The sequence below is a fragment of the Myotis brandtii genome, unplaced genomic scaffold (assembly GCF_000412655.1).
Source record: "Myotis brandtii unplaced genomic scaffold, ASM41265v1 scaffold26, whole genome shotgun sequence".
Classification (NCBI taxonomy): domain Eukaryota; kingdom Metazoa; phylum Chordata; class Mammalia; order Chiroptera; family Vespertilionidae; genus Myotis; species Myotis brandtii.
This window is the reverse complement of record NW_005359880.1, coordinates 2,362,851-2,372,489: the sequence shown is the minus strand read 5'-3', so window position 1 is coordinate 2,372,489 and position 9,639 is coordinate 2,362,851. Positions and strand designations below refer to the sequence as shown.

At 41.2% G+C, this 9,639-nt stretch overlaps 1 protein-coding gene across 1 annotated transcript in view; it reads left to right on the top strand.

Moving 5' to 3' along the window:
• Positions 1-5,040, top strand: part of LOC102246644 (chromosome unknown open reading frame, human C1orf141) — a 28,303-nt gene extending 23,263 nt beyond the window's left edge. The window contains exons 6-9 of the mRNA XM_005868060.2: positions 903-963; positions 2,133-2,322; positions 3,272-3,442; positions 4,984-5,040. Of these exons, the coding sequence (XP_005868122.1) occupies positions 903-963; positions 2,133-2,322; positions 3,272-3,442; positions 4,984-5,040 (479 nt within the window). The remainder of the gene's footprint in view (positions 1-902; positions 964-2,132; positions 2,323-3,271; positions 3,443-4,983) is intronic.
• Positions 5,041-9,639: the final 4,599 nt, after the last annotated feature.

The window sequence follows — 9,639 nt, the reverse complement described above, 5'->3', positions numbered from 1 at the left end:
TCCGGCTGGTGGGTGACTGAAGCTCCCAACCGCTCCTTTTTTTCTTTTTTTTTTTTTCTATTTTGGGCCAGCTTTAGCTCTGAGGCCTCGCTGCTGAAAGCAGGTTTCTGGCCTTTACCTTCTGTATTTGATACAATGTTGCGGTCAGGCTGGCTGAAGCCCGGCTGACTGAAAGTCGGTTTCTGGGGTTTTGTTTAGCTTCTATATTTGCAACATAGTTGCAACATAGTTGCTTAGAGTTGCAGCTGAGAGGCCGGCAAGTCAGGTGGGGAACGTTGGAGTTCGCCATCACTGGAGCAAGCCAGCCTCCCTGTTCGCTTCAGTGCATGGCTGCCGGCCGCCATCTTGGCTGACAGTTAATTTGCATAAGGATATGCTTATTCGCCAATGGGAAGGGTAGCGGTCGTATGCTAATTACCATGTTTCTCTTTTATTAGTGTAGATATAATTTTTTTTTTAATCCTCACCAGAGGATATTTTTTCCATTTATTTCGAGAGAAACATCAACACATCAACGTGAGAAAGACACATTGATTGGCGTGCCCCTAATGGGGCTGGGGAACCTGCAACCAAGATAAATGTCCTTGACTGGGAATCGAACCTAAGACCCTTTGGTCTATGGGCCGGTGCTCTAACCTTCTAACCTCTGAACTAAACCAGCCAGGGCAATAAAAACATATTTAAAAATAAGTGAATAAAATAAAAGGGGACATCTGTAATATTTTCAACAGTAAAGATAAATTTTTTTAATAAGAAGTTTTTACTGAGTAACTACTACAGATAAGGCACTATACCTGGTGTTTTTCTGTATGTTATTTTATATTGTAAAATATTTTTATAAGATATTTTCTGAATTCCGTAATATGTATTGTTCCTTTTATGGCAATTTTTTATAATTTCAGGTCAAACTGAAAAAAAACCTGGGGAATTGGTTGTTCACTTAGAAGATTATGTAAATGAAAGGTAATTTATTTTAAATTTTTAAATATTTCATTCTGTTCAAAGATGTTTCTAATAGGAAAAGGTTCTGCTTTTATTTTCTAGTAGACCAGAATGAATTTATTCTGGCTTATGACTATTTAGGCTCATACTACAATCCAATGGCTGATCCTTGACTGCTCAGCTAGTCAGCATTATATGCGGACCTTGAACACATGTTCTATCTGCTGCAAGTTTACAGTCAAATGGAGAGAAAGACATGGTAAAATGAGTGTAGAGATTATAATAGTTGAGATTCCTCAAACTCTGTGTAATGAAAAAAAAATCATATTAATCCAGTGTGCTTTAAAATTTGTTCGGAGCAATAATATTTAGTCTCTTTAGGTTTACCTCCGTTCTCCTTTCTTTCTAAGATTGTATCTGAGTAGATGAGTGAGGGGCTCACTGGACTTTATGACTGAGGAGAGGTCCTTGACCAAGGGTCTTTGTCAATATCCTTGTACTGTTGGTCTCATTCCTAGATGTTCTGTGACTGCTGTTATCTCTGGTTCATATACTGGTACATATGGTCTATTCTCTCTGAATTTAGATAGGGTCCACTCTTACCCCTCATCAGTACGGTAGGACTTTCTGAGTCTCTTCCATCTTCTTCATCTGCTCTGCGATTGTCCAACACGTATGCCAAGCCTTTGCTATGGGTTACCTCATCCTTGCAATGGCAAGCTCCTTGGCAAGTCTAAACTCAGTGTCGATGTCACTTGTGAACCAAGGGAGAGCTAACATGAAAATTATATCCTCTCTGCCTAACCCCGCTATTCCATCCTGTTAAAAAGCTGGGGCCACCTTATGTTGGCAGGAAGCTGCCCTGCAAAGCACTTTCTCCCAGAATCTCAACAAAGGATGTGGAAATATCTCTCCACCTTTGGTGTTCTCAACCTACATAACATTCCTTCCCCCACTGAAAAACCAAAGAGGCACACAGATTACTGTCTTACTTCCACCACCACTTTTGCTGTCCCCTCCTCCCCCTCTTCCCCTCCCCCAAACCAGGCAGGAAGCCATCTCTTGTCTGATCTATGGCAAAGGGTTTGGGGGAGATGTGGGCAGTGACTTTGAGGAATTGGGGCAGATGAAAACTGGCAAGCTGAAATCAGCCCTACAGACATTTATACTGAACTTGTGTTCATTTTCAGAAGAAAATCTCCTCCACAGATGAATGATTTTTGTACAAAAGAAAATAAACCTGTCAGAATTGATCCATTATGTGAGTCTCATGCAGTAGGAAAGAAAAGCTTGCTCCCCTTATGCTTTGAGGATGAATTGAAAAAGCCAGGTGCCAAGATAATCAACATTAGTCCGGCAAAGACAGTAACTGATCACAAGGTAACAGTTTACTGCTGTTCAGTAAACGTGTGTATTCCACGACTTGTGGGAATGTCATGTTAGAGTGACCAGAATCTTTGGTAAATCCTTCTTTTGGTTTCACACACTTAAAGTCCTAATGCTCTTTTTGAAACCGTCACCCCCAAACTGGGGGTTCCTTTGCACCAGCTGAACATTCCGCATGTTTTTAAATGAAGAAGGCTTTATCAAATTTTCTCGATTGTAAGGAAATATGAAATAAAAATGGTATTAAAAAAATGGATCATGCATCACTTTTCTATCAATCTACTTCAGCTATTTCAACCAGAAAGTCCACTTATTACAGGCTATTTGGCAGCTCACAGAGTCTCTAGGAAGGCTGAAAGCTGTCCAGTCAGAAGTCACCAAGTTACAGACTCAGACTGCTCCACTGGGGCCCATGCTATTGTCACAGATGACTATCAACAACTCTGATTCTGGGCAAAGGACACTATTTCTAAGACCCTTGTGCACCGGGCCTCTAGTACTAATATATAATTAGATAGATCTTAGTTTCTTATTTTATTAACTAGAGGCCTGGTGCATGAGATTTGTGCACTTGGAGGGGTCCCTCAGCCCAGCCTGAGCCCTCTTGCAGACCAAGAGCCCTTGGGGGATGTCCGACTGATGGCTTAGGACTGCTCCCCAGCAGTTGGACATCCTTAGTGCTGCCCCCACTGAAAAACCAAAGAGGCACACAGATTACTGTCTTACTTCCACCACCACTTTTGCTGTCCCCTCCTCCCCCTCTTCCCCTCCCCCAAACCAGGCAGGAAGCCATCTCTTGTCTGATCTATGGCAAAGGGTTTGGGGGAGATGTGGGCAGTGACTTTGAGGAATTGGGGCAGATGAAAACTGGCAAGCTGAAATCAGCCCTACAGACATTTATACTGAACTTGTGTTCATTTTCAGAAGAAAATCTCCTCCACAGATGAATGATTTTTGTACAAAAGAAAATAAACCTGTCAGAATTGATCCATTATGTGAGTCTCATGCAGTAGGAAAGAAAAGCTTGCTCCCCTTATGCTTTGAGGATGAATTGAAAAAGCCAGGTGCCAAGATAATCAACATTAGTCCGGCAAAGACAGTAACTGATCACAAGGTAACAGTTTACTGCTGTTCAGTAAACGTGTGTATTCCACGACTTGTGGGAATGTCATGTTAGAGTGACCAGAATCTTTGGTAAATCCTTCTTTTGGTTTCACACACTTAAAGTCCTAATGCTCTTTTTGAAACCGTCACCCCCAAACTGGGGGTTCCTTTGCACCAGCTGAACATTCCGCATGTTTTTAAATGAAGAAGGCTTTATCAAATTTTCTCGATTGTAAGGAAATATGAAATAAAAATGGTATTAAAAAAATGGATCATGCATCACTTTTCTATCAATCTACTTCAGCTATTTCAACCAGAAAGTCCACTTATTACAGGCTATTTGGCAGCTCACAGAGTCTCTAGGAAGGCTGAAAGCTGTCCAGTCAGAAGTCACCAAGTTACAGACTCAGACTGCTCCACTGGGGCCCATGCTATTGTCACAGATGACTATCAACAACTCTGATTCTGGGCAAAGGACACTATTTCTAAGACCCTTGTGCACCGGGCCTCTAGTACTAATATATAATTAGATAGATCTTAGTTTCTTATTTTATTAACTAGAGGCCTGGTGCATGAGATTTGTGCACTTGGAGGGGTCCCTCAGCCCAGCCTGAGCCCTCTTGCAGACCAAGAGCCCTTGGGGGATGTCCGACTGATGGCTTAGGACTGCTCCCCAGCAGTTGGACATCCTTAGTGCTGCCTTGGAGGTGGGAGAGGCTCCCGCCACCACCACTGCACTCTCCAGCTGTGAGCCTGGCTTCTGGCTGAGTGGCGCTCCCGCTGTGGGAGAGCACTGACCACCAGGGGCCAGCTCCTGCATTGAACGTCTTCCCCCTGGTGGTCGGTGTACATCATAGCGACCAGTCGTTCTGCCGTTCAGTTCATTTGCATATTAGCCTTTTATTATATAGGATTATACTAGAGGGCCGGTGCACAGATTCATGTACTAGTGGGGCCTCCAGGGATCGAGCCGAAATTGGCTCTACGACATCCCCCGAGGGGTCCCAGATTGAGAGAGGGTGCAGGCCAGGCCGAGGGACCCCACTGGTGCATGATCGGAGCTGGGGACAGACTGTGGGAGCACTCCAGAGTGTGTCTGGCCTGCTTCACCCAGGCCTGATTAGCTGGACCCCAGCAGCAAGCTAACCTACCAGTTGGAGTATATGTTCCCTAGTGGTCAGTGTGCATCATAGTAACTTGTCAAATGGTTGAACGTCAGACACTTAGCATATTAGGCTTTTATTATATAGGATATTTAAAGAAAAAGTAGCAGTCATTGTAAACTAAACACTGATAATATTTATACTTAAAAGTTTTTTTGGAGTTAATTTTTTTGCTCTAGAAATGTGGGGAAGAGATTCATGAGAAGCTCATACATACACATTTTGCTATTACTGTGATAAAAATAGTCTATTTTAAAGTCAATCTACCACTTTGGCTACTTTATACTGCAGATATATATTGGGCACTTTTTATGTGTTAAGTATTGGGGCACAATAAAAAATACAACCGTTGTAAAGATAATTTTAGATTTTCTGAATTATTTACTAGGATATCCAGACTTTGAAATTTGTGTTTGTAATCAGTTATGTCTCTTATGACCTTTGATTCAATCCATTTTTTTTATATGCTTCTTAATTCTGGACATGGAAACCTAAGAAATGTCAGAATGATGTTTTATTCTACCAATAGCCCACCTTATTTATAAAAGGGTTTTAGAAGGCCCAAAGTTCAGATTTTTAACCCTAACATCCTGATAAAATATTAAGAAGAGAAAGAAGTATGTCACATACAAGTACTTGTTTTTGGGTGTGCACGTTTGAATATCACTATCATTCATATTTAAAACTTCTATGTATCTTTTTTGAATATTTTATTTTGTTTAAAAATATATGTAGCCATCTTGCCTCAATAGACTGGTGACTAAGTACTCTTTTCTTTAATTCACAGGAACAAAATTACACAAATCCCATAATTTTTCATGAGACTAGACATGTACAAATGTTTCTTTTAACAAAAAATAGGCTTCTGCTCCATCCTATGGAAAATAGAAACATTGGCCCACGCAAAAGAGTACATTTTGCTTTAGAAAGAAATGAAATTATCAAACCTGAAATTAATAATCAATTTATTACTTCTACCAAACCTAAAAATATCATGCCTACAGCATGGAGGAAGCAGGCAATATCTTTTGCAGTGTGTCACAGAGTTGTAGAAGATAAACTAAAGAAGAAAACTACTATGCAAACATCCAAAAACATATCTGAGAAATCCTATAATTTCTCAGAGCCTCTTTCCAGCCTAACAAAAAAATGTGTAGATTTCCTTGGTAAAACTGTCATTCAAGAAACAAGTGCTAAAATTGGCAAATTTGAAAGAATGTTGTTCACAGTAACACCAACGAGCAAATTCAGTGCTTCACCTGTCAAATGTTGCTCAAAGCCTTTAAAACACATACTCCAGGTCCACAAAATACTGACTGTAACTCCACTGGATGATTTGTTAACCTTTTAAAGTGAAAATTAAATGCCTCGTAAAATATTGTTTACCGTAATACTTGGGTAACAAGAAGCAAAGAACAAAGTTTCAAGATCATAGAAGAAATTCTTGTTGAAATAGTAATGTTCTAATGGATGGCATAAGAAAGCAAAGCATAAAAATTGGAGTTATAAATCAATAGACCTCTGTTTAAGAAAAATCAATGTTTTTACAAGAAAATAAAAGAACAAAATTAGGAAATAAGTATCAACAAGGGGAATTAGTTCATGAATTTCTATCACCCCAATTTGGTCCTCAATCACCAGCATTCCTACAGTAAAATTTGATTTGGACCAAGAATGTCAGATTGATTCTGGAAATTCACTATTAGAAGCCAAATAACATCGATAACTTTGCTCTATAATTGAATAAAAAATAAAATGAATGTACCATTAGCTTGATGTATTTGGAATTAATCATATCAGCATTGTAGATAATCATTGAAAAATATTTTACATTAGCAATTTGTGCAATTATAAAGGCTTTGTAAATTTTCAGATAGTTTTTTGTTAGTAAATGTTAAAACTTCATTACTATAAAATGCCTTTTTCAAGTATAACTTTGACTTTTTTCTCAATTGTTAAACAATTTAAAAGGACAACTTATCCTTCATAAGCTAAATAATATTGGTAGCAAATCCTATAAAGTATTGAACATTTTAAGTATAGTATTTAACTTCTCGTTAACCCGGACAGGAAAAAGCAGAACTCAACTTAGAAACAAGTTGCATTTCAAAGTTCACTTTTAAATCCATTTGTTAGAGGATTAAAAACTTTTTTTTATGATTTCAGAGAGGAAGGGAGAGAGATAGAAACATCAATGATGAGAGGGAATCATTGATGGGCTGCCTCCTGTATGCCCCACACTGAGGATGGAGTCCGCAACTGAGGCATGTTCCCTGACTGGGAATCAAACCATGACCTCCTGGTTCATAGGTCAATGCTAAACCACTGAGCCATGCACTCCAGCCAGGCATTTCTTGGAAGATTAAAAAAAAAAATCTTAACTGTTAGTACTTGAGGAGAATTGTGTTTAATTAGAAGCATTTCAGTAAGGGGAAGGCTTTGGGGGTCTTTTGAAAACTTCCAAGGGTGAGGAGATAAAGTTGTTCAGGTTCCTGTTTCCACTTCAGACTGAAGGTTGTCCTTATTGTGCGTCATCAATGCTACTCTTGGGTGTCTCTTCACAAGTAGCAGCAACTTGGGCTCTCAAATAGAATGACCAGAAGAGAAAATGGAGATGGGAGGGGGTGAGAGGGGTATAACTGGAGACTAAATGAAGGAAGAGCAAAAGAAAGGGTTTGAATATAGGGTGGTGGGCTCAGGTACGTGGGAGGTAGGGGAGGAGCATACAAGCTTTCCTGGCTGTTTGCCTTTACTAGTATTCCAGTTACTGGCCAGGGAGAAGCAGCAGCCACAGTTCAAAGTCATGAAGTCATCTTGCTCTTGGCCCAACAAACAGGGATTGACCCTCTTGTTCTCTTTACTTGCTCCGGTCTATTCTCCCTGTACCCCATCCCCACCCCTCTTTTCCCTCCTCCCAGGCTCACTACAAAGCAAAACAGTTTCCCTAACTACTCTGCTGGCTCAGAAAATAAAACACAAATTCTTTTTAATTACTAACAATAAAAAATAAAAAGAAATAGAAAATGTACCTAATAATACACAGTAATGATGGTTGTTTTTTGTTTGTCTGTTTGTTTTCTGATATTCAGTATCAGATAAACAACTGTGCACCTTGGGTTCGGGCAGATGTGAATGAAGTTGGGTAAACAAAGTAAACTATCTGAGCCTCACTTTACTGTATCCCCTCCTTAAGAGGAGATAGCCATGTCTTATTACAGTGTTATTTTCAGGATTAAAAAATAATGTGAAGTACCTTGGGTATGGTAAACATTCATTAAAGATTCCTTTCCTATTCCTACCCTTTCCCCTGCTCTTCATGTAAGTATAACATCTTAAAAGAATTTCCTCCAAGTCTCTTAATTCAATCTTTTCTAAAATCTAATTACAGTTTTTAGACTATTGTCTAAAGTAGACTCAAATGAAAGCTGAGGATTTTTGTATTAGTTATTTTTGGTGGTATCTGCTTGAGTTGGTGAGCTTTACCCTTTAGGAAGGCACTCAGTCAACTTAAAAACCATTTTGCTGAGGATTCTCCATTAAAACAGCTGGACAGTTGGGAGCAGTGGATTCTGGGAAGAGGGTGACCTAAACTCAACACCTTTCTTTTCTTCTCTCAACTTAAGCCTGCCATCTCCTAAACCAAACAGCTGCTGGAATCTTTAAGCAGTGGGTTGCAAGGTTAGACATGGTTTCCATTCTGATGCTGAAATCTGAGTATGGTTTTTGGAGACCAGTCTCTGAGTCACAAGGCAATGATGGGGGTTGTGTTATTTCCTGGGACTAGCTGTCCAGTTGGGCTCTGTAGAAATAAAAATTCTATCTAATAAAAAGGGAATATGCTAATTGACCATCACGCCATCACAAAGATGCTGGCGCCCACAGCCAATAAGGAGGGAATATGCTAATTGACTGCCCTGCCCTCAAAGATGGCAGTGCCCACAGCCACAAGATGGCCAGTAGGGGAGGGCAGTTGTGGGCGATCAGGCCAGCAGGGGAGGGCAGTTGGGGGGACCAGGCCTGTAGGGGAGGGCAGTTGGGGGCAACCAGGCCGGCAGGGGAGGGCAGTTGGGGGTGATCGGGCCAGCAGGGGAGCAGTTAGGCATCGATCAGGCTGGCAGGTCCGTAGTTAGGGGGCGATCAGGCTGGCAGGCAGAAGTGGTTAGGGGCAATTAGACACGCAGGCAGGTGAGTGGTTGGGAGTCAGCAGTCCCGGATTGTGAGAGGGATGTCCCACTGCCAGTTTAGGCATGATCCCTGGGTCCCAGATTAGAGAGGGTGCAGGCTGGGCTGAGGGTCACCCCCGTATAGTGCATGAATTTCGTGCACTGGGCCTCTAGTATAGTATAAAAGGACAGCCCTGGCTGGTATGGCTCAGTTGGTTGAGCATTATTCCATGCACCAAGAGGTTCCCGGTTCAATTCCCATCAGGGCACATGTCAGGCTGCGGGTTCCATCCATAGTAGAAGATGTGCAGGAGGCAGCCAATCCATGTTTCTCTCTCTCCCTGTCCCTTCTTCTGGTAAGTGAATATGCTAATAAATGCAAAAAAATGGTTAATATCCTATAGGGAAGTGGTTCTCAACCTTCTAGCCCTTTAAATACAGCTCCTCATGTTGTGACCCAACCATAAAATTATTTTCATTGCTACTTCATAACTGTAATGATGCTACTGTTATGAATCGTAATGTAAATATCTGATATGCAGGATGGTCTTAGGCGACCCCTGTGAAAGGGTCGTTTGACCACCAAAGGGGTCATGACCCACAGGTTGAGAACTGCTGCTATCTAAACTAATAAAAGAGAAACGTGGTAATTAGCTTACGACCGCTACCCTTCCCATTGGCTAATCAGCATATCCTTATGCAAATTAACTGTCAGCCAAGATGGCGGCTGGCAGCCATGCACTGAAGCGAGTAGAGCAGGGAGGCTTGCTTGCTCCAGTGACGGCGGACTCCAACGTTCCCCGCCTAACTTGCCGGCCTCTCAGCTGCAACTCTAAGCAACTATGTTGCAAATATAGAAGCTAAACAAAACCCCAGAAACC